Raw genomic sequence first — 25,754 nt, forward strand, 5'->3', positions numbered from 1 at the left:
AATGGATCCCTCCGTGTCAGTCTCCCCGTTACAATATGTTGCAAATAATAGGGAAGCTATGATGATTTTAAAAAAATTCTCAGTGGATAAAATTAAGTCTTTAAAAAAGTTTGTTTTCATTAAAATTTGCAAATCTAACAATTATTTAAATGTAGAAAAAATACCTGTTTCGGTAATGATGATCAAAAAGTCGTGTAACCATTTTGGCAGGAGAAAATTTTACAGTAAACTGGAGAAATATAAAAGATTTTCTTTTCTGGCAGTCATCTTAAAACAACTGGCCCATGTGTGCTCCTTTATACAAAATTAAACGTTATTTAAACTCTTTATGTGTGTTTAAACAGCACTTTAAAATGGTTGCGGAGGATGAGAACATCTGTCACGAACACCTAATTTTTCATTTTTTTCTGATTGTCATTATACATGAATATTCTGTAAACTGTTTGTTTTGTCATGCAAGATAATCTATTAAAACAATTCATTTGTTTTTATTTTAAAATGTTTATGCTAATTTGTTTAAATTACAACATAATACACATTCAAACATGCATGGACATGTTTCGGTAATAAGAATTTTAGTAGAAAATGCAGTAAAATGATTATAAATAAATTATGTTGAAATTATACATTGTGCTTCGTAGAGAACAGCGATGTCTTTATTATGTTTTTTTTCTTAACAAATTACTGAATTTTGTACTTAAAATCTTAAGTGCCATGTTGTTTTAACTGTTTTCGTGCGAATAACCCAAGTAGGGCGCGTGCCTGTGGCAATCCCAGATTAATAAATGGACAAAGCCGAAAAGAAAATACTACATTTTTTAATAACTGTCTCTTTTTCAACAATGTAAAGTGTAACATTTCATCTCAATGTCAAAAACGCCTCTAAATCATCATATTTACACACTTTTTCAGTTCCAGGTTTCTGCTCAATTTTATGTGGTGCTGCATTATTTAGTGGACTCTGATTTTGTGGTTTATTCTGGTCTTTCACATTGTTAACAGAGCAGTCCGGCGAAATGACAAAGATAGCTGATCCTGATTGGCTCTTATGCGTGCATTGGAAATGCTGATTGGCTGAAGGCAAGGCAAGGCAAGTTTGATTATATTGCACATTTCATACACAGTGGCAATTCAAAGTGCTTTACATAAACAAGAATAAAAGAAACAAGTGAAATAAAAATAAAACAAATAATAAAAATGAGTAAAAAAAACATAAAAACAGGTAAAATGTGATATAAAAGAACAAAGAACAAGAGAAAGAACCTTAGAGTCAAGCTAGAGTCCGACTTTATAGATAAACCTTTTTTGCTTTCTAAATACAAAGCCTTAAAATGTTGAGAAGTTATAAATAAAATGCCATGATGTAAATAAGTTGTCATTTAATAAGAATATGTGAATAACTCAGTTTTGACAAAAATGTCATATACAACCTTATAATTTTAAGGTAATGACATGAAAAATAGCTCTCTGCTTTAGCTGCTATTACACATGAGTTGGAAGTTTTTGACCAGTGTGTAGACTGGAGTATTATTCAATATTTTTGTCTCATACTGATTAACTATGTCAAAGTTTGTAATTATCTATAAAGAGCACCAGCAGATCCGCTACTGGCATTTGAAACAGTCAATGAAGTATTGAAGGTATCGCCACTAAAAGACCTTTTTATGTTGTTTGTCTTATTTTCCTGTCTTATTTTGACTTGCTCCTGAATCCACCCTTACCATCTGTCTCTTGTTTCTTTATATTTGATGTATAATTTCCATCCATACTCCAAGGATTGATCGACGTCTTCAGTATTCTTCAATTTTCTAGTCTCATCTCAAGCCTTGGCAAATAACTGAGAAAACAGCAATGTAGACTTCTTACAAAGAATTTTATCTAACCAGCCAGGTCAGAGGAGAGCTTTTGAGTGGAGAATTGGAAACGACTGTTTCCTGAGTTATTTGCCTTTTTTATCTTTTGAAGTGAATTTCTTTGTACATAAGCTGCCAGTTTGGATGTATTTTGTACCATTTTAATGCAGTTTTAATGAGACTACTGAGATTACACTCAGCCTTGGGTAAGGAGCTAAAAACAGATTGTACTTTATCCCTCTACTGCGCGCAATGTGATAGATCTATAAACAAAATTGACGTTAAAATTGCTTAAATAGATTATTTTAAAGGTAATTCCAACAGTGGGTCCAACTTACAAATGTCAAATTTAAAAATTTCCTTATTATTAATAATTTTGTTGTTTGAAATAATTTAATCGGTGTTGCAGTATCATAAGCTTTAATACTGCAGAGATTACACTCAGCCTTGGGTAAGGAGCTAAGAACAGATTGTACTTTAACCCTCTACTGCGCGCAATATGATAAATCTATTAAAAAAATTGATGTTAAAATGGCTTAAATATATATTTTTAAAGGTAATTAATGATATGTTGCTATATGGCAACAACGTCCAACAGTGGGTCTAGCTTAAAAATGTTGAATTGAAAAATTTCCTTATAATTAATAATTTTGTTGTTTGAAATAATTTAATCGGTGTTGCAGTATTATAAGCTTTAACTTTATTAACTTATAAATGACACCTTATACATACATTCCAGCAGCTGGTATTCCATTAGCTTACATTTATAATTTTTTTTTTATTAATATTACTAAAAAGCTAATATTTATTGTCATTTATATAACATACAGTAAAGATAAATATTTTCTCCAGTAAATATTATAACAAATAAATAACAAGTCTAGTATATCCAGATACATCAGAATAAAGTAGCTACTAGCTAACAATAGGGATGTAACGGTATCAGAATTTAACGGTACGGTAATACCTCGGTATGAATGTCACGGTACGGTATTTATTGAATCATTTACAGGAAAAAACAAAACTTATGAAAATACTCCAAAAAAGTGCCAAAAGTGTCAATGACATACAAATTAGCCATCTATCTGTAAGCTTTGAAACAGGAACTTCAATTTTAATAACAAAAAAATATTAAACCATGTAAAAAAATTAAGTTTCAATTTAGTAGTGTTGAAAACTCATCACATTCAACATTCAACATCACTCACTCACTTAGATAGAGATGGGTTTAAAGGAAAATTATCATATAAATATAATCTGGTAAAAGCTGGTATCTCTGGGTATTTACAATGTCCCCTGCAACAGAAAAAAAACCTCTCATTTGGGACTGAGGTTTCTGGGACAAGAGATATATGACGCGACAACACAGCTGATAAGAACGCGCGCAACAACACAGCTGATAAGAACTCGCGAGACAACACTGCTATTCAGTCCGCGCGCGACAACACCGCTATTCAGCACGCGCGCGGCGACAACACCCGCTTTAGAGTTTTACAGCTCTTTTTCATCCCCGCTTCTAGCAGCACACTCCATTTCCGCATTACTGGATCTGTAGCGACAACAGACCGCAAGGGATGATGGTCAAGCATGGGCTGATGTGAATTGTAGTTTTTGCTACCTCCTGTTCGCTTCATTCACCTGAGCAAATTTGCTCAGAAGACCTATAGTTTTACCGAGTCATGCGACTTCGGTAATATCGAAAAAAATTAATATTGCGGTATGACGGTATTTACAATACCGTTACATCCCTAGCTAACAATGTTTATAAATTACACTATACTTTACTACGCCTGTCTTATCTGCCTCAGAGCTAACTTACTCGAACTGTCTCCATCACTGCTCTTACCAAATGACCAGTCTGCATCATTCTCATGGTCACTAAAACCCATCTCATCCTCACTTTCATCTACAGGAAGAGCCAGTTCTGTCCTTTTCATCGTTCACTTATCATTGAACATGGTGGTGCTCGCTAATACACTGTTCCCTGTATTCATATCTATTCAAAAGTAGTATTGCCAGTAGAACTAGATTTTATCCATAATGCAAATGTCATTAACATACACCTAATCAACAATATATTACTAGCATTCATGTTGTTATTGTTGCAACTTAAAAGTTCACAGCTGACCTTGCTAGCTAGCTCACCCATTGCAATATTGCACATTCCACTATTCCACAGTGTTGCCACTTGGAAACACATACATTTAAACGCTTTACAGAAAACTTAAGTGATTAAAAAAGATTGAGTAGTGAATATGTCATCGTAACTTACTGGAGGTAATGTTACAGATTTCTTTGTTGATCTGACATGAGTTGATGCTTTGTCTTTATTGACGTTTACGTTTGCATTCAGCAACTACTCACAATGAACGCCAGTCTGCCAGAAATCACGTCACAGAAAAACACTGCATGTCATGTAACTTAACCAAAACACATCATTGGCCACACTAAGGTCTTTTCTTTCCAACCAAAACAATTCAATGTTGGTCTCAAAGAAACAGTGACAGAGGAATGAACACAAATATCATGTTGCCATATGGCAAAACCATGAGGTAGAGGGTTAAGTGTGCGAAAAGCCTAGTAGCTGTCTGATGTTTGTATGCTTCGGATATTGAGATATAGTTCAGAATTGTACACTCACACACACACACACACACGGAAAGTTTCTTAGTTTATTTCTTAAGTTAATCAGGTTATAACGTCTATATGTATGACACAGTTAATGATGTTACGTAAGAGTGTGATTGTTGATGTTTTGAGATTGTACGCAGCATGACCGACAAACTCTGTCCACTTTATTTTAGTTGAATCCTGTTGGTCCCGCGACACAGTCTTACATCTGTTTATTGTGTCTTGGATTTTAAAACTCGAAAAGGTCAACTCTGGGTCATTCTCAGCGCTGGGTAAATCTAGCTTTTTCTTTAACACTGCTTATAATTTACTAAAACTGAGTGTTGAGGGAAAACTGATCAAAGGTTAAAGGTCATTTAGGCCTTATGCAGTTTCAACACTTGTTCTGGAATGAACCAATTTTCTTTGCTTTTCCAGCAGAATGGCTAGTGTCTGTCCTCTAGTGGCCTCTGACTGATACTGTCTGAATTTACATTTTTATTCAATCTTATAGATGTGGAAATGTCAGACCAGTAGATCTTCACTTTATAGGAACTTTTTTTTGGTCCCTGAGAGGAAAATGACCCCAAAGTTATTGTAGAAGAATAAAAAATGCAGACTGTACAGTATAAACATCATTACTTATATATCCTCTTAAAGAGAAATGTTCAAGCCTCTGTGTGTGTATGTGTGTGTGAGAGAGTGTCTGCACAGTCCTCTACCCACTTTTTTCTACATTGTGCTTTAATTACTAAATTTGTTCACAATTTCCCAAAACTTTGCTCATTTACAGTCACATCAGTTTATAAGTGTGTGTGAGAGTGTGTATGTGTTTAACTGTCCTGATGTTTAGGTGTTCAAGTGATGTGTTTAAGTGTTTCATTCACTGCTGTCTGCTTTTTCAGTATCGTGGCTGATTTGATGTATTTTTGATGACAACAGGACTGGTGCGACAAATTATATTTTATTCATGTTTTTATTTACAAATGTTTTCATTGTTGGGGCTGTGCCCTCTTCTTAGGATCTTTTCTTGAGGCCTGATCTTTTTTTCTGGATCCTCTGTTGTTGCTGTGACCTTTTTTTAGGATTCTTTGTTGCAGCTGTGTCCTTTTTTTAGGCTCTCCTGTTGAATCTGTAACTTTTAGCGTCAGGAACTGTGGTGCTCAGTAGTGCAAATAATCTTTCCCATCCATTTGCACTACATTCCTTATTTCTTATTCCTTGACCTGAAACATACAGACACACACCAAATCAAGGTTATTGATTCAGATTCATCACAATAAACAATTAAAATGTACAATAAAAAAACATTTTCAAATGAAAGGAGAATCTATTTTCCAAATCATTAGAAGCTGATCTACAGTTCCGTACCTTAAACCATTGATGGAGAATGATTTCTTCCAGAGGAATCCGCTGGCTTGGGTTTTCCTGCAGGAGAGCTTGAATCAAGTCACAGCATTCTGTGCAGAACGATGGTGGGAAGAAGTGAGAGAAACACATTATCAACTTCAACTTTACATCTGCTGTCATTTTATTCATCTATAAGATCTGACTCTACTCACCTTTAGAATCAGAACATTGTCACCATTATCCAATATCCAACTCTTAGTTTTAATCCATGATTTTGTGTGATTTAAACTACAACTGCTCGTCTATGATGTGATGAATGACGTCTTACCTTCTGACAATCCAGGCTCAGTCCAGTTTCCATCATCGATCCTCTGCGTGTCCGTGACTTCAGGAAATCGTTGACACAGCAGCAGGAATAACAGAACTCCTAAAGACCATACAGTGGATGGTTCTGCATGGTATTCGTCGTCCAGGTAGTACTCTGGTGGGAAGTACTCCTTTGTGCCTGAAGGAACAAGATTTGGTCTCAGCATGAAACACTAAAGCATGTTTTCTCTGTAACATGAAAATACATGATTGGTCAAATTGACAGTCCAGACTACAGGTGTTAAGTTTAATACATACCACAGAAACTGTCATAGCCAGATTCCTGGAGAAGAGCTCCACAGCCAAAGTCAATTAGCTTGACCTCAAGCGTGTCAGTGTTGACCAGCAGGTTCTCCAGCTTTATGTCTCGGTGAAATACCCCACGTCTGCAGCACATGAGACCGGCCGTTGTTGCCTGCTCCATGATCTTTTGAGCCTGGCGTTCAGTGATGGAGCCGAGAGACATTATGAAGTCAAACAGATCTACACATGGTGAAGGTCGTTCCAGGATCATGATGTAACGATCCTGCTGGTCCTGCCAGTCCAGCAGCTCAATGATCTCTGGAACCTTGCCGCCTCTATGAGCCAGTATCAACAGGCCAATCTCTAAAGGAAGGGGCTCAGGATGACCAGCCTAGAAGAAAGATTAGTTAGGCGATGTTGCTTCCCCAAATATACTGTTGTCAGTGCCTTTACATGTTTAAGTCTACTTACGATGTGGATGTATTTCATGTTCGATGGCTTTCTGGCAATTTTTACTGCCACCTGCTCAACAAAACAACACTTCTGTTATAATCACATCAAGTGCACTAAAAAGTGAACATAATATATGTTAAAGGGATTGTTCACCTCAAGGCCATCCTCCAAGCGCTTCCCTTCATAGACGCTGCCAAATCCTCCCTCTCCAATCTCCTTGCCGAGTTCATACTGGTCCAGAATGTCACCTGTTAAAAGATGAATATTTGCAGCTGATGTGAAATGTCAAGCACTGACAGACACGTGTGTAATGTTTGAGGTGGAATAGACATATGACTATATTCAATAATTCAATAAATCGTGAAAATGAACCTGCACAATACTGATATGGTGGACACTTCAAAATACAGCAAACAGTGATTGAAACTTTTAGAGTGCTTTTAAAAAATATATTTATATATTTACAGAACTTAATGTAATGTACTCTACTTCATACTGAAGAGGATCATGAGAGAAGGCCACACATTCTCAAAAAGCCTTCACTTGAAATCACTTGATTTACCTTCAGAACTCTTCTTGTGGATCTGATCAGGAGTCTGGTCCTCCTCACTAGAGCTGCTGCTGAACTTCTGGACTTTACAGGAGAGCAGCTTTTCAGGACTGTCAGTCCTTCTCCTCTTTCTCTCACTTTCCTCAGCAACATCAGTGGACTGAAGGCTGGTGATGGATATCGGAGGTGTATGAGGATGGAAATCGTTCACATGAGAGCTGTGACAACTTCGTTTTCTCTTTTGGCCACAGAGAAAAGTCATCCACTGGTTGTCATCTGTATTTAGAGATGTAAGACATGCATTAATGATAATGATAATGGCTTATAAAATTGATTTGTATTTTAATGTAAAGTGTAAAGACACACTTCATCTTAGTGATCAGAAACATGAATTGGGTTTCTTATAGTGAATGCTCATAATTTGCCCTCAACAAATCTGAATCATACACATGTTATGCCCATTATTGAGTCCATTGAATATTGATATTTATACCATTTTTATATTTCAGAGATATTATTAATAATCTGCAATTATTTAAATGATTTATGTAAAATTCAGATTGTTGTAAAGATTTCTTTTTTAGTGGATAAATTATGAGAATCTTTGATTACCAAACAATTGGTTCTACTTAGATTTGTGTTAGAAACCTAAAACAAGTCAAAAAGTTATTTTTTTATTGTATGTGTTTGGATTTTAGTTACTTTACTCTCAAAATCATTCCTCATAAATCTGCAGACTTTTTAAACAAAATTCTCAGCAGAAATAGCAAAACATGTCCACAGAATCTGTCTGGGCCTATATGTACATGTACAGAGATCTAGTGAACACAAAGCATGGTCAGATTGACAAACAGTGACTGGCTTTACCCTCAGCGTAAAGGGAGAGCGGCTTTTCAAAACTCTCCCACCTCCTCTTCTTTCTCACTTGTATCTCAATCTCCTCACCCACACCAACAGGTGAATGGTTCTCAGCCACATTGGCGCTGGATGTTGGAGGGGTACGAGTATGAAAATCATACACTTGAGTGTCTTGAGAACAACGCTTTCTTTTCAATGCCATAATAACAGAATTCACTGGGAACACTACTATTACCAACTGCAATGAGAAGACGCAATGAGGAGATTCTGAACTGTCTTCTACTTTTAATCCTGCGTTCTTCTGTTTCTATGACAGCGCATTCCAGAACACTTGTTTACATTCAAAATCCCAACACCATATTGGACAAGCTATCTAAACTAGATATATAATAGACAGACAGGCAGATACAAGCTATAATCTTTAATCTTTCACTTCTCAATAATAAGGAACAGTATTTTCACCACAAATATCTACATAAATACAAGAAATAAACTTGTAAATACAACACCAACTGATTCTGAAACATTATTGTCCAGAAACTAAATAAAACACTGTCATTTTAAGATTAGATAATCTCAAGTAATTTTGATTTAACTGAAGAAAATTATTATAATTGCTAACAGAACAAACTCAAAATAACATTATTAGGCCTACATTTAGTCATGTGACGTATGTATGAAGTAAAACATAAAACTAAGACTAACATTATTATCCAGTAACAAACTGAAACAAAGTAATTTTAAGCTTATTTATATAGATTTTAGCTGAAAATAAGTTTAAATATGAGCAATTTCAGTGTTATGGATGTGACATTTGCAGTAAAAACTCAAAACATGAATTCACATAGAAAATATTTGTTTAACACTTCATTAAACTTTTTATATTTTCCAGAACAACTGACCACAGAGTTATGGGATCAGAAAAATATAGTTCTGTAAACATTTTGAACTTTAAATGAAAATACTTAGAAAATACTGTAGAAATTCTGTGAATTAAACTGCACAACCTAAAATAAGTAATGATCATCAAAATGATAAGAGTTGGCTCTCTATAGAACAAAAATTATTGATTTTATTTTTATGTAATATTTTTGCCTTTATGTGAAATTGCCACTTGTGTGACTTTGGTAAATCAAATGTAATTGTTTGAAAAAGCTGACAGAGACATTTTTGAGCATTTTTAAAGTTCTGTTAAATACTTGCTTAGACGAAAAAAAAAAAAAAAAAACGGGTTCTGTATTTTGGTGAAAACTTTTTTTTTATGGCAAGGTTGACTTCTGCATGGAATTGCTAAGATATTTTATATGTATAAGCATTAAGATTATATTTAGTGTCATCTTTGTTGGAGAGAAGGATTCATATCAATCCTGTAACGTGTACATGTGAAATATATATAGCTAGCACTATTTTCTATTACTGTTGGAAACACTCACATCTTATTACAGTAACTCGATGTTTTTCCTGCAAAGACAAGTATGAGGGAGGTGACCACCTCTATCAAATTTTGTACAACCTCCACCTTTTGACAAAAATCAGGCAGGCGATCACTACTGACAGACCCTAAGTAATGCTCAAGTGCTGGTCATGTATTTAATTACATTTAATGTTAACAGTTTAAAATAAGATCATGTTTTGATAAGATTCCAACAATAATACAAAATGTGTTTATTTCAAGTAGCAAACATTTCATCATGACTACTAAATGAATAATGCCTGAATAGTGTCACGTGCTCATTCAAAACTTTTAATCAAGCATTGTCAGCTGTAGTCACCAAGCAGTGTTTAAAATAGTTTGTTTGCATTTATGTCTTTAAAAATGTTTTGTGTATGAAATATTTGACCTCTCAGATGAGTGTCACTTTTACCTCAGGCCAGGCCCGTGCAGAGACTTTCGTCTTTTCGTCTCCGTCTTTTCAGCTGGATGGCTTGATAACCTCCTCAAACCCTGTTGTAAGTAGAAGGTGGGAGAGCTGTGTGAGAGCTCAAATGTATTAAATTAAAATACTATTTATAATAAAATATTTTGAAAATACTAGAAAATGCTAATAAAAGGGAGCATGAAATGTCTTCACAAACCTTCTATCAATAGGCCTATTGGATCAATCCCTTCACCATTAAACTGGCTTAGTGTAGTAAACCATGTTTGACAGCAACAGCGTTTCTCTGAGCAAGTTTAAGTCAGCTTCTCTGTCGACTCATTCACTTCTACTAAACATAAAACATGTAACTTTTGTCTTCTTTGATTTTAGTCTAGATTTTACATACATTTTATACAGAAAGTATTGTCTTGAAGATGATCCCTTTAACGCTGTAAAAATTCACAGCACATAATGAGTTGGAATATGATACTATATCTCTTGATTGCTACCATCTCTAAAAGTCTTATATTTCAACATTTTTGCAGTTGAAATCTTCAATACTGAATGTAAAATCACGATTTCTGAAAACTATTAAAATCTCTAGTTTTAGTCATTTCTATATTTCTTTGCAATTGTACTCTTCAACACACAATATAAAACATATTGTACTGTACATGAAGTATACAAGAAGACATTCACAACGGGGGAGCGCAGAGCACAAAGTAACGTGGGGTTAAATGTAACAGAGTTTTAGGGTATTTGCTCAGGCTTGATCATGGCATTCTTCCGAGGTTTTCACCACAGTGTTGGCAGATGTCTTCCTGGCAATTATTAAATAAGTTTGGTGAAATATGGATGAGAAACACAAGAGAAACCATTTTTTATTATAGTCAATATTTTTTTTATTTAAAAAATCTATGAAAGTATGAATGTGAAATCTTATATTGTTGTGATCACCGTCTTCTAGGCTAAAAGATAAAACCATTTTGAAAGATGTAAGAAACACACAGTGACTGCTAGCCAGTTTTGAGGAAAACATGACACAGTGTGGTTAGTTGTAACAGGGTGTTAAAATTAAGCCACACACTGTTGAACACCAATTAAACTAACACAATGTTTTTTTTTAATTTTGACAATGTTTTTAATAAAATGATTTTTAATAATTTTTTTTTTTTTTGATAGACAAAAATATTTTATTGCTAATACTCCAAATAAAGGCATTGTATAATAATGGATAATAATCCAAATAAGTTCAAATGTATTTATCCAATAAATAAGTAAACATACTGTGCTATGTAGAATAAAAATAAATTGAGCTAGGTACTGAGAAAATATAGATATTATTTAAAGTAAACTGAATTTAAATTGTGTGTAATCTGCCTTTTAAAACATGTGTTACAGCTAACCCTCTGTCTGTTACAACTTGCCCCACAGGTGGGGTAAATAGTAACATTTTACTTTTGGCAACACTGCACAGAAACCATAGGTTCGGCGATCATAATTTCAGTGCTCATTTGTAGGAGAGGCTTGTGTTTTGTTGGTAAAAAACAAATGGTTTGTCTAACCCCAATACTGTGTTTATTATTTGACCAGGTGTTACTTTGTACTCTGCTCTGCCTTAAAGTCATCCATCTAATTACATTGTTATAACAAGGCGTGTATATGTATAATGTAATGACATAATAATGGCATAATAATGACATCCAAACTAAAAGTTTGCAATCACATATGTACTGTGTATATTTATGTATAAATACACAAATACTGTACATGAAATACACAAATATACATTAATGAATGCAATAGCAATGTACAGTTGAAGTTTTAAGATTTATTAGCCCCCCTGATTATTTTTCCCCAATTTCTGTGTGACGAAGAGGGGCGATTTTTTTCAACACATTTCTAATCATAATAGTTTTAAAGGGCACCTATGGTAAAAAAAAATCTACTTTTAAAGCTGTTTGGACAGATCTGTGTTTTGGTATAGTGTACACTGTTAGACCTTACCAGGCTTTTTTACAGTAGAACACTGGCAACACTGTTGCCAGATACTCACTGTAAAGATTTGGTTGCAGTAAGTAACTGGCAACAGTGTTGCCAGTTATTTACTGTAACCGAACCATTAAAGTGAGTAGCTGGCAACAGTGTTGCCAGTTAATTACTGCAATAGAGCAGTAGTGGTAACTAACTGGAAACTGTGTACAGTTAATTACTGTACTGTAGTGTTACAACTCACAGCATTATACTGCATACACATTAATAGTATGTCATAGTGTTACTAAAATTAATTAGTATTATTACCTGTTATTAAAAATAGAAGGCATAAAAATTCTGACAAATTTATTTTATTGTTTTGGCAGCAAACAAATATACAACAGAAAATATATAACAAATTAAGAAACCAGCAGATATAAATATCATCTTACATATTAATGAGAGCCACAGGTCTGCACAGTAAGGCTGTGGTCACACAGTGGTTTGAGTATGCGAAATTCTGTCATATGGCACTGCGAAAAGGAGTGGGATTAAACAAAATAATTAGAGATTGAAAAAGCAAGCGACTGGTCCATAATTTTTGTTCAGAGAGGTCATGATTTGATCTTTGATTGGTCTCAAGCAAGCACATGATGCAGGTCAGAGTTCGCCAAGCTTGAACTTTCCAATACTGCAAATTTTTTTACTGCTGTAAAATTTGTCAAATGAGGTTGCATTCCAGGTCTGCAGCATTCACATGCGTATGAATGGAAGTCTGTAGGGAGAAAAGTGCAGTGTGACCGGGACTTTAAGCTGTAACTCTAATTAAACACACCTGATAAAACTAATTAAGGCTCGTTAGAAATCTACAGGTAATGTTGAATCAGGGTGGGAACTAAACTCTGCTGCGCTGCAGTTCTCCAAGAACTTGGAGTTTGACCCCCATGGTATATAGCAGGGGTGCTCAATCCTGTTCCTAGAGATCTACCTTCCTGCAGATTTCAGTTGCTACCCATAACAAACACACCTGCCTGTAATTATCAAGTGGTGTTCAGGTCCTAATTAATTGGTTCAGGTGTGTTGCAGTGAAACGTGTAACTCTCTCCTCAATGCGAACCATGCATAAAAAACTGAACAGCAAAAAACACAAAATAATTATTTTATTTTTAAAATTATTTAAAAAAGGCATATGAAAAGAACACATAGATAGATAGAGATATAGATAGAAACATGTTTGTCAAACACAGGCACATACTGTCAATTCTCAATAAAAAGTTTAAAATAATTATAAAAAAACAAAAATAAAGTCGGCAACACAGAGTATCCAAAGGATCCAATCTTTTATTGTTATACTTATTATTTACTTAAACAATTCTCATGACAACAAACTTTTATATTGTTTCTAATATAAATTCATAGGTGGAAACACTGCTCTGAAATCTAAAACAGCAACAAACTCACAACCTGGGACCTGACAGTGGAGCTTTTGTGTGTGGATGGTTATGTGTATCATGTTTTTGTGATTCCCTGTGATGATTTCTGTGCACATGTTACCTTACTAAGGTGATGGAATTTAATGGTTTTTATGTGCATTAAAACTGCTTATTTGCCAGAAAGATACATGAAATGTTAGCATCTGTACATTATGACAATATGCAATATCCAATAAATAAATATACTTAAATAAAAGTAATGTAAGAAGTTATATGAGGAGAGGCTAACTAGCTAACAATGTAGCTTTCAACACATTTCAAGATAACTACAATATAACTTAAAACACAGCCTTATTTTAGAAACCCTCAAAATTAATTTGAACACATTTTACTTACTCATTATAGATTCTTATTTAAAGCTTAAAACATATCAGACTACATCTGAATTGATGGACAGAGAATAGAGCACGCAGCAGTAAACAAATCAAACACGTGGCTCCCTTAAAGGGCCAGCATTTTCTGAAAACTTTTTCTAAAACTTTTTTGTTAAGAATAAGACAGCCTATGGGAGTGTCTGGTGATGCCTAAATCATTGTTTTCTGCCTTTAAAATGCATGTCTCTATGATTAGCAACATAAAGCATCAGAGTAGATGGGACAGTACTGGTTGAACAGTAATTTGTCATTTATTGTCACAGTTACTACCTGTAATGTGTACGTAAAGTAAGTTATTGTAATTTATCATTTGCACTACACAATTTAATACAAAGTCTGCTCCTTTTACAGTAAAATACTGTTTCTTTCATTACAGCAAAACACTGGCTATTTTACAGTTATTTACTGCATAATCTACAGGGTAACAGTGCAGTTAAGCTTTAACCTTAATTAAACACACCTGATCAAACTAAATCTAAAGATAACATGTTGAAGCAGGGCTGGAACTAAATTCTACTAGGCTGCGTTCCTTCCAGGAGTTTGACACCCCTGGTACATAGCATATTTTCAAAGCAACTGCCTACATGTATCACAATTATGCACATATCGTTTAATAAAAAACAATAAAAATATACAAACTTTATCCAAAGCAAAAAATAAAAAATAAATAATAATAATAATAATAATAAATAATCTGATTCTCATGTCGTTCCAAATCTGTAGTAATAATAAAAAACACAAAAAATAACATGGTTTATACATTTATTTAGGAAAGCCTTTATACTATACTGTTAATGCCACATTAACTTACTTCATTTGAAGTTTTCCAGACAAATTCATTGAGTCTCTGCAAAAATGTATGTGCGTGCTGTTTAAGATGTATTAATTTTTTTTATAAACATTTTTACTAGTTATTTAGCAATGCTTGTTTATGGTTGAACAGTAATTTCCCATTTATTATCACAGTAAATATCTGTAATGGTACATAGAGTAAATTACTGTAATTTATTCTTTGCACTACAGAATTTCATACAAATCCTGCTCCTTTTACAGTAAAATACTGTTTCCTTTCATTACAGCTAAACACTGGCTATTTTATAGTTATTTACTGCATAATCTACGGTAAGGGTTAACAGTGTATAGACCGTCATACTGGGGTGATATGAACACACCCAGTCCTTTTTTTTCAATTTAACTACAAAAAAAGGGTTCGGCCAATTGGAGCTGTTTTCAAATCGATCGCACCATTACGTAGGTGTGCGATCCCCCCGCCCACCGAATTAATTGACAGCTGCTCGTATTAACATGTTCCGGTAGTCGCGTGTATATGTCAACAAGACCAGACAGACATACGCAAAGCAACCGGGAATAAAAGGTCTGTTCTGTTCGCTAGAATCAGCAATCATCATCAAATGTGATTAAGAGTAAGTTTTACATGTTTAAAGTATTTTAAAACAGAGTATGTGTGTAATTAATTACAGCGTTTTACTTCAGCTTTACTTCATCAGCACAGCCGCGTGTCAGAACAATTATAAAAGAAGATGCTTCAATCCCGGTTTGTGGAAGTTAAATCAGGTTTATTTTGTACATTAGCATAACAGATATCCACACAGTACTTGAGGTTAGCCTTAGCTAAGCTAAGCGCGCTCTGTCTGTCTGCCTGCCTGTGTGTGTGTCATCTGCGGTGTGTGTGTGTGTGTGTGTGTGTGCGTGTGTGCATGCGTGCGTGCTTGCGTGCGTGTGCGCGCGCGTTTACTTTGTAACGATATTGTGTGTGACTCATCAATGCAACTTCACAATACTGATTAGTAAAGGTTAGTTCTTACTGTAGTATCTCACAAGCGCAATGTGAGACCTTCTTCCTTTAAGTCTGTCTGTTGTCTGACGCAGCTAAGGGAGGAGGCATGTAGAAGAAGTAGGCGGGAAAAACTCGTCTTAAAGGCGCAGTACGACAAAACCACCCCCTGCTGGAAATCAGTATAAAACAGCATCTTGTAAAAGGTATAATGAAAAATCTGATGGGTATTTTGATCTGAAGCTTTATATACACGTTCTAGAGACGCAAAAGACTTATATTAAATCTGAAAAAAGGGGTAACCTAGGTGCCCTTTAATAACTTATCTATCTCTAATAACTAATTTATTTTATCTTTGCCATGATGACAGTAAATAATATTTGACTAGATATTTTTCAAGACACTTCTATACAGTTTAAAGGGACATTTAAAGGCTTAAATAGGCAGGTTTGGGTAATTAGGCAAGTTATTGTATAACAATGGTTTGTTCTGTAGACTATCTGGAAAAATATAGCTTAAAGGGGCTAATAATTTTGTCTTTAAAATGGTTTTTAAAAAATTAAGAACTGCTTTTATTCTAGCTGAAATAAAAAAATAAAAAGAAAAAATAATCAGACATACTGTGAACATTTCCCTGCTCCGTTAAACATCATTTGAAGAATATTTAAAAAATAAAAATAATAATAAAAAAGGGGGGCTAATAATTCTGACTTCAACTGTAAGTACAAAGTAATGACATAGTATGTTTGTAAGGACATGTGTACTGTACTGTGTATATTTACCTGTACAACTATAAATAACCAAATACTGTAAGAAAGAAACATTTATAAATATTATCTTGTTTGTAACTACAAATGCTAATAATTCTAACATGTTAGTGACATGCCAATCATGCTAGCAATATGCAATTCATATGCTAATCAAGCTAATGACATGCTAATTTATACTGGAAACATGCTAATGAGATGCCAATCATGCTAGCAACATATATATATTCCAGTCATGCTAGAATTATGCTAAAACATACAAATTCATTCTAGAATCATGTTAATGACATGCCAATTTATGCTACAATTATGCTAATCCATGCTAGAATCATGCTAAAGGGCTATGACCCCCCGTTTTAGCAGGGTGTTCACATCGCTACTTTGGAAAAAGCCAGAAAAGTAGGCGTGTCCAGTTCTGTTTAGGGGTTGGGGGGTGTCGGAGGAAGGAAAAAGGGATGGTCCATAAATCTTTGCATAAAATTGGGAGTGTCGGTTTGGGCATGCGCTGATTTTCACTCAAGCAAAAAAAACACAGACGCAGAAGAGAAAGACAGTGACTGTTTTTTTTTTTAAATGAACATCAGTCATGAAATTGTTTGCCAAATTATTAAATAGTGGACTTTAACTGCAGTTTGGCTCTTTCATTCAGGCCCCTCGTGACAAACGAAATATTTCATTCGAGGAATTGCTGGAAGCGTGTATTTTTCATGCAATGTTTGTTACCGCACAGCGAATGAGAGACAAAAAACCCTCCGCATTTCTCTGTAACTTAAATGCACTCAGTAGGTAGTGTCAGAAATCCGCGTGTGATATTCCTGTCACAAAATGCGACGGTAAGTTTGGTTGTGGTGCTTAAACGTTTAAACTCGGAAGAGCAGAATTTTCAGCAGATTTTTTAGTCCATATTGTAGTGATGATAATGTACGGTAAACTTTATTAACTTAGAAATCATTTGACTAAGGTCTGTCTTAAAACTCTGAAAGAGTACTGCGGACGATACAAACGAACTTTGCCTCTGAATAAACAAACAAAGACCACTAGTCGCTCACTTACCAAATCTGGAAAGACAGGATAATCAACACAAACTAAATCCGCGTCTTTATTAAAAGGAGATGAGCAGCAGTTCCGGATTTCACCATTTCCAGATGAGAAAAGCTCTTAAAAAATTATTTAATAATATGCTAATTCATGCTAGAATTATGCTAATTCGTAAAATCATGCTAATAACATGCTAATTCATGCTAGAATCATGCTAACAACATGCAAATCCATACTAGAATCATGCTAATTCAATGCTAGAATCATGTTAATAACATCCATCCTAGATTTATGGTAATATGCTAATTCATGCTAAAATTATGTTAAATACATGCTAATTTGTACTAGAATCATGCTAAGCTATGCTAGAATTATGCTAATAACATGCTAATTCATGCTAGAATCATGCTAAAAACATGCTAATTCATGGTTAAATCACAATAATAACATGTTAAATCATGCTAGAATCATGCTAATAACCTGCTAAGTCATGCTAGAATCATCCTAATAACGTGCTTGATCATGCTAGAAGTATGCTTTTAACATGCTAATTTATGCTAGAATCATGCTAATAACATGTTAAGTCATGCTAGAAACATGCTAATAGCATGCTAATTTATGATAGAATCATGCTAATTCATGCTAAAATCACGCTAATAACCTAATTCATGCCGGAATAATGTTGACAACATGCTAATTTGTACTAAATTCATGCTAATAACAAGCTAATCCATGCTAGAACAATGGTAACGTGATAATCCTAGCTAGAATCATGTTAATAACATGCTAATCCACCCTAGATTCAGGATAATATCATGCTAATTCATGCTAGAATTATGCTAAAACATGCTAATTTATACTAGAATCATGCTAACAACATGCTAATCCATGCTAGAATCATGTTAATAGCATGCTAATCTATGCTTGAATCATGCTAATAACATGCTAATTTGTACTAGAATCATGCAAATAACATGTTAATCCATGCTTGCAGTATGCTATTTCATGCTAGAATTATGCTAATAACATGCTAATTTGTACTATAATCATGAAAATAACAAGCTAATCCATGCAATAATCATACTAAAACAGGCTAATTCACACTGGAATCATGCTAACAACATGATAATCCTCGCTAGAATCATGTTAATAACATGGTAATCCATCCTAGATTCATGATAATAACATGCTAATTCATGCTAGAATTATGCTAAAACATGCTTGAATTATGCTAAAAACATGCTAATACATGCTCGAATCATGCTAATAACATGCTAATCCATGCTATAATCATGCTTATAGCATACTAATCCATGCTTGAATCATGCTAATAACATGCTAATTTGTACTAGAATCATGCAAATAGCATGTTAATCCATGCTTGACGTATGCTAATTCATGCTAGAATCATGCTAAAACATGCTAATTCATACTAGAATTATGCTAACCCATGCTTGAATCATGCTAATTATATGCTAATCCATGCTAGAGTCATGGTAATAACATGCTAATTTTTACTAGAATCATGCCAATAGCATGCTAATCTATGCTTAAATCATGCTAATAACATGGTAATTTGTACTAGAACCATGCTAACAACCAGTGTTATGCAAGTTACTTACAAACTATCACATTAAAGATTACTTGTTACTGTTATTTAAAGTAATCCTTTACCTTACAATATTATTGTCTCTGAATTGTAATATTTTACATGACTCTTATATTACTTTTTAGTTACTTTCACCAAAATAACTATAGATTTAAAATTTTTAATTGTAAATTGACTAAATGTACTGCAGAGCATTTTACATCCATTAGAAAGCAATATGATTTAGCATTATGACTGTGACCAATGCAGGCTACTAACAATATATAATTGGCAACGGGAAGGCTCAAGACAATGCAAGAAAGGATGACAGTCAGAATCACAAATGATCTGAGGGTGATTTCACATCTGTGAATCAATTCAGTTGTTCCAAAACAGACATTACAATTGCTACATTGTTGCACTGCTCTTGGTGTGGTTCGCTTTCAAACTGCAAAGTTTCTAAACAGACCAAAAGAGCTAAAACAAGTCACATGTGAGTAAACTCTCCTCACATTGGTCAGAGTTTCTAAAAAACAATGTGATATAAATGGGCTCGGATTGTCTCGCTTTCTCACTACAATCGATCTGCTCCAGAGTTCATTTCAATCGAGCCAAGATCACCTCATTCAAGCAATTTCAAAGTGATTGATTTGACGCAGATCCAAGCGCGATTGCTGGATTCACATATGCCAAACGAACAGCGCTAACTGGGCAAACGAGACAGGTTCCAAAACAAAAGTCTAGGTGTAAAAGCCCCCTCAGTCTGTTTAAAGTATGGGTGAGGTACAGTGATTATCTGGCAATATCTGTGAATAGCTTGGGTATATTGATATTAGACACAACAAGCCTATATATGCCATGACAAGATGCAGTTTGTTTTCTTTTCTTATTGTTGCCAGTATTTTATTGACTTTAAATTCAAGTTGTTCACAACATGATGAAGTGAGCATGATGAACATAGCTTTCTCAATGCAAAGTGCAATTAGAGGACCAACCCCTCAACCTGTCATTTTAGGCCATTGAAATAAACATATAGGTCCAAGAACTGCTTAAAAAGAAAACAGATCAAACAGAGATCTATATGCCTCTAAAACTATTATATCTGTGTAGATCAATGGTTCTCAAAGTGGGGGTCGGGACCCCCCTGGGGTTGCGAGACAATGAAGGGGGGGTCGCCTGGTGGTTTCCAAAAATCTATTTATTTTTATTAAGCCATAAGAATTACCATATTTTATCCATAAACTACTGAAGAGAAAAAATAGTCGTTTATACCATATATAGTTACTATAGTAGCTTATAGTTACTACTTCTATTGGATTGCAACCCCTGGGGTAATTACATTATATTAAAGACACAGCAATAGCGTCAGATGCAGCAGATTTCATAACACCTGGTTAAACTTTGTGGCCCATTTACAGCTCTCATACATTAAAAAAATTAAAAGAAGAATAGACTTGGGTCCAATGTTGTGTGTGCACCATTGCATGCAAGGTTTCTGTATTTATAACCACCTCAGAGGATATTGGGGGTCGCGAGTCACTGGCATTGTCATTTTGGGGGTCGCGGCCTGAAAAGTTTGGCAACCCCTGGTGTAGATAATGAACGTTGCGTAAAGAATAAGATGACACAAAGGCTGGCTCGACTGCTCTCCGTTTTACTTCGCTCTTTTAGATAAAAACTACAACAACCAGGCATTTCCAGTACACATCACAATGCATTCTGGGTGCTGTAGTGAAATAACAATGCCATGAAATATACAACATTTCCATCCCCTTTAATTTTAAGGTCAACGTATTAACTTTGAACTAGCACCATGCAGAATGAATGTATATAATTTAGTTTACCTTTTAACATACTGTGAACTGGAGCTGCACGTTTGGCTAAAATGAGAATCACAATTTTTAGCTTAAAATAAAGATCTCGATTTTCTCACGATTCTGTAGATGTAAAATAAAGGTTAATATGAGTCTGCAATTAATATTGTCTTTCATCAAACTTGGTAAACCAACAATATTATGTGTAGGTCTACTGGTTTCTATAAATAATTCTATTCTACTTATAATAATTCTGATGTTGAATTATTTTTGAGCTATAGGCCTATGCTTGCAGTCTGTCATTGACAACATTATTAGACCATTTATTTACTGGTAAAATCAACATTATATAGACTAGAGTTGTTATACTGACACTGTGAACATTTATTTTCATGCACAACTGTGTGTTCGCCATGAAAGAAAAAATTATCAAATGCTTGTCGCAAACATAACTCTAAAATGCGATATGATTAAATGATGTGCACGCTTTCGGTTTCATTTTCACTGCTAAGTGCTGTTCATATTTTGCGCGCGGCTCCAAAACGATTACTCTGTGCCACAAACTGATTATTATTAACAACTTTATTACCTGTTATCCACAGCCTATGCAGGTTCTGTTCACTAAAGTAGATGCACGTCTGTCATTAAGTGGGTCGTTTAAAATTTTTCAAACATGATTTTTTTTTTTTATTTAAATTCAATTTTGGTTTTGCAGATAATTGAAACAAAGTCTGGAGCATTTGTCATCATTAATTTAAAAATATATACACATCATTTAGTACCTTTTTGAGTATAATTTCCAAAACAAGTAATAAAAAATCCCAATACCGCAACAGTCTGCTAAATTAATTATTGATTATTGATTACAAAAAAGCTAATTCATTTTGACATTTTTTTAAAAGGGATTATTAACAGTGATGTGAAATTATTTTAGATTCTAAAATAACATTTATTTTTAAATTAACAGGGTTTTTTAATTTTTATTGTTTTTCTTATTACGGAAACACCGTACACAACTGACAACACTTTTTAATGTATTTTGATAAAACCTGATGCGTCTTCAAAATAATGTGGCTAAGCGGAAAGGACACAATTTGTAGATTATGCACATGCATTGAAAAGCAAACAATTAAAAAATATTAATAAAATATCACTTAAGGAACATAAGTCGCGGTAATGATAAATGGGTTGCAGAATTTAGGTTAATCATTTCAACATTGATTTTAAGTATAATATTAGATTTTGTTAAACATTTAATGTAGAAAAATCAACACTGAATTTCTAATTTGCTTTATTATTAGTGCTTTAAGACATAACTTTAATTTTAAAGAAAATGTCCATTTGCTTGGATAAGCTGAAATAAATCATCATCCTCACTAGATAGTGTGGTCTCTAGTACAGCTTTAACCCTCGGGTGTCCCTTATTTAGGAATCAAATTGGTGGGCTTAGCCAGTCAAAAAGGGATGAACAACTAAAATATCCACAGTTTTTAGCTTATTATATTTAGCTAAAATGATTTAGCAATCATATTTATATAATACATGGTTTCTGCTACATTCATTCCTCCATGGCGGGACGCCACGTCAAAATTCATCCCGCCACGACTACATTACAGCTTCTCATTCAAAACATTTTATTTTTTTAATAGCGGGTGATACTCGCACCAAAACGTACTAAAAGGTAAGTGAATTATAACAGCGCAAACTTTTTTGTAACCAAAGTGGTGCTGTGCATAATTTGTTTAACCCTTAAGGTTCTGTGCTGACTGTCTGACTGACAGGTGTATGATTTGTGAGGCCAGCAAACACGACGTATAGCCGTTTACTTCAGGACACATTAATATCGCTCTGTACGTCTATTAGATACATTCATAAATATTCCTAGCAAATCTAATAAATGCTTGAGACATAAACACACTAAATTGCACTTCAGCAGCGTTTATTTGAGAGCGCACAAGAAGATCTGCATGCTCCTGAAGCGGCTTATATTTGAGGGGGTGTGCAAGAAGTTTTGTGCACGAGCAGAGGAAATCAGCGTGCAAGCAAAGAGATCCCCATGCTGTTGGCTATTACATAAATGCGATCTCGACTTGTAATACTGCGCTTACGACATTTGTCATTGAAATAACGCCACAGGTTGTTGGTAGATCTGTGTAAAAGGCCTGCCGCCACAGCTGAAAAAGCACTGTAATATTTTTATTATTTTGAATTTTGTTTGGGGGGGATTGTGGTAAAAATGTATATTTATGCAGTAAATTAACATACATTTCCCCTATTGAAAACAATGGAATTTTATAAATTTTTATTTTTAATTAAGTTTAAATCAGTGCTGTATTTCCGAGTAGGGTCTGTCTGTGGACTGCAAGACAGGGGCATAACATGAAGAGGGCATAACTTGTAGTAAAGGCAGAATTTAAAGTCACGGAGACCCACATGTCACTCTATGTTGTCGGCATGATGGCGATGTACCCATCATGAATAACATCTACACCTACTCCACACCTAAACCCAAGCATCACAGTGATTAACGCATATACCAACCACAACCCTAAACCCAACCGTATACTTCATACTTGATGTGCTTAAAGTCGTAACCGAGTTGCTAAATGAATATAATAATATATCAAATTAATTGGGTGTGGATACATTTGGAGAAAACTTTGGTGAAAATGATCTCTTGTAAGTATTTCCACCATCTTGCCAACAACATCTCGTTGTGACATCTCACATGGTTCAATGGGATCTCCATTACTGCAAATTGCGTCTCTCTAACTTACTACAAGTTACGCACATTCATGTCACGCCTGTCTTGCAGTCCACAGACAGGTACACTTGGTATTTCTAGGTGAAGTAAAGACTGCAGTTGAAAGTTTTGTATTTTGATTACCGTAAAAACTACATATGGCTATAAAGTGACTACACAAAAGGCTTAACATTTTGTATGATGCAGTGTGTTTGTTTTTCACACTTAGCGTCTTTTTTCAGAATCATGGTGAATTAGTATTTTTGCAAACAAAATATTTTATAAATGTTCATATTTAACATATTTGGTTATTTTCGCTTTCTCACTCGGGGCTCTATTTTGACGATCCATGCGCAAAATGCAAAGCGCAGGGGGCAAACGCATTCAGGGTGTGTCAGAATCCACTTTTGCTAATATAAGGATGGAAAAATCCGCTTTGCATCGTAATGCATGATCTAATAGGGAAACCTTTTATGCACAGACGTCAATTAGCCTGTAAATAAAAAATTTAGTTTGTTAAGCGCAAGATTTGTTTCAAAACTATTTCTAAATTCAGTTCTAATTTCCAGCAAACTAATAAATGAACAATAATAATGAAGTGTGGTCAAAAACCTGAGTTATATCCTAATACACATGCTGTGCCCCATATGGTCTAAAACCTGACAGGTGGGCAAATCTAAGCTTGTCTTTAATAAAACAAATATAAATATGTAGATAATAATAATACTGCTAATAATGATAACATTATACAAAAGCAAATTGTTATTAATGAACTAAAAAAGCCTCCCGAGATCAAGAAGGCATATGGTTTTTATATTTATGTAGGCTAGAAAATTATCTAAATCTAAAATCTAAAATGTTTTGTAATATTTTACAATTTATTTTGTTCTGGTCTATTGAAAAATCTATTACAGTTTCTCAAAATAGCACCGCACTAGCAATTCCCCTCAGAACGCCTTTTTAGAGCAGAACGCCTATGGACGTACATGTGAGCTCAAATGCATTTGCTATTTAAACAGCGTGATGCAAAACCTCAAAACGACTCTTGCACCAAGCTGAAACTAGCAAACAACAATTGCGTTGCGCCTTACGCCACATTGCGCCAGGTGTATAATAGGGCCCTCTGTGTGTGTGTATGTTTGTGTGTGTGTATGCGCATTTGTACACTGCGTGAATAAATTAAATTAAATTAATTAAATTAAAAATAAATTATTAACTTAAATGATTAGATTTCCCAACACTGTAGAGTATTTCTTTTTGTAATTACACCTGCTATGCCATCTCCAAATCTCACCTCTCTCTTTCTTTCCTTTTATACTCCTCAAGTAGTTCTGGGTTGCTGTACAATTTTTTTTCCAACCTAGCTTTAGCTAAAGATTTTATTTTTTTCATTGCTGACTGTTTAAAATAAAACAAATCAAAGCAAAATAAAAACAGTTAGTACATTTTAAAATTAACATTAAATTCAAAAGAGTTATTTGAATCTAGTATGCAATTTTACTTAAATTCTCATTCCCGAAACACGTGTTCTCTCTACCCCAACTGTCCCTAAATGGTTGCGGTATATGAGAAAAGAGCTGCGGAGAATGAGGTGCCTCAATATGTTTTGCAAATAATAGGGAAGCTATGATGATTAAAAAAAAAAAAAAATTCTCAGTGGATAAAATTAAGTCTTTAAAAAAGTTTGTTTTCATTAAAATTTGCAAATCTAACAATTATGTAAGTGTAGAAAAATACCTGTTTCGGTAATGATAATCAAAAAGTCGTGTAACCATTTTGGCAGGAGAAAATTTTACATTAAACTGGAGAAATATAAAAGATTTTCTTTTCTGGCAGTCATCTTAAAACAACTGGCCTATGTGTGCTCCTTTATACAAAATTAAACGTTATTTAAACTCTTTATGTGTGTTTAAACAGCACTTTAAAATGGTTGCGGAGGATGAGAACATCTGTCACGAACACCTAATTTTTAATTTTTTTCTGATTGTCATTATACATGAATATTCTGTAAACTGTTTGTTTTGTC

The 25,754-nt window shown here is 34.3% G+C and overlaps 1 protein-coding gene and 2 long non-coding RNA genes across 4 annotated transcripts in view; 1 reads left to right on the forward strand and 2 right to left on the reverse strand.

Annotated features, from left to right (window-relative positions):
* Positions 1-16,434, forward strand: part of LOC147832564 (uncharacterized) — a 59,836-nt gene extending 43,402 nt beyond the window's left edge. Inside the window, exons 2-3 of the long non-coding RNA XR_015516787.1 lie at positions 10,063-12,130; positions 15,120-16,434. This is a non-coding gene — a long non-coding RNA (uncharacterized LOC147832564). The remainder of the gene's footprint in view (positions 1-10,062; positions 12,131-15,119) is intronic.
* On the reverse strand, positions 5,409-9,487 carry LOC100006975 (novel protein similar to vertebrate pim oncogene family). 2 transcript variants are annotated; one of them, XM_087295725.1, is made up of 8 exons: positions 8,293-9,487; positions 7,438-7,701; positions 7,029-7,123; positions 6,894-6,944; positions 6,438-6,813; positions 6,142-6,318; positions 5,835-5,923; positions 5,409-5,689 (listed from the first exon to the last, which is right to left on the reverse strand). In XM_087295725.1, the coding sequence occupies exons 1-8, from the start codon at positions 8,483-8,485 to the stop codon at positions 5,678-5,680; spliced, it is 1,257 nt and encodes a 418-aa protein (XP_087151851.1). In that variant the 5' UTR covers positions 8,486-9,487; the 3' UTR covers positions 5,409-5,677. The 2 variants fall into 2 exon arrangements, with proteins under 2 accessions (XP_087151851.1, XP_087151852.1); XM_087295726.1 differs by lacking the exons at positions 5,409-5,689; positions 5,835-5,923 and having other exon boundaries at positions 5,980-6,318.
* A 1,525-nt stretch (positions 16,435-17,959) lies between the features above and the next one.
* LOC147832565 (uncharacterized) lies at positions 17,960-22,116 on the reverse strand. Its single transcript, XR_015516793.1, has 3 exons — positions 20,756-22,116; positions 19,060-20,273; positions 17,960-18,857 (listed from the first exon to the last, which is right to left on the reverse strand). It is a non-coding gene; the product is annotated as an uncharacterized LOC147832565 (long non-coding RNA).
* Between the last annotated feature and the right edge of the window lie 3,638 nt (positions 22,117-25,754).

The sequence above is a fragment of the Danio rerio genome, chromosome 19, assembly GCF_052040795.2.
Source record: "Danio rerio strain M-AB ecotype USA chromosome 19, GRCz13ab, whole genome shotgun sequence".
NCBI lineage: Eukaryota > Metazoa > Chordata > Actinopteri > Cypriniformes > Danionidae > Danio > Danio rerio.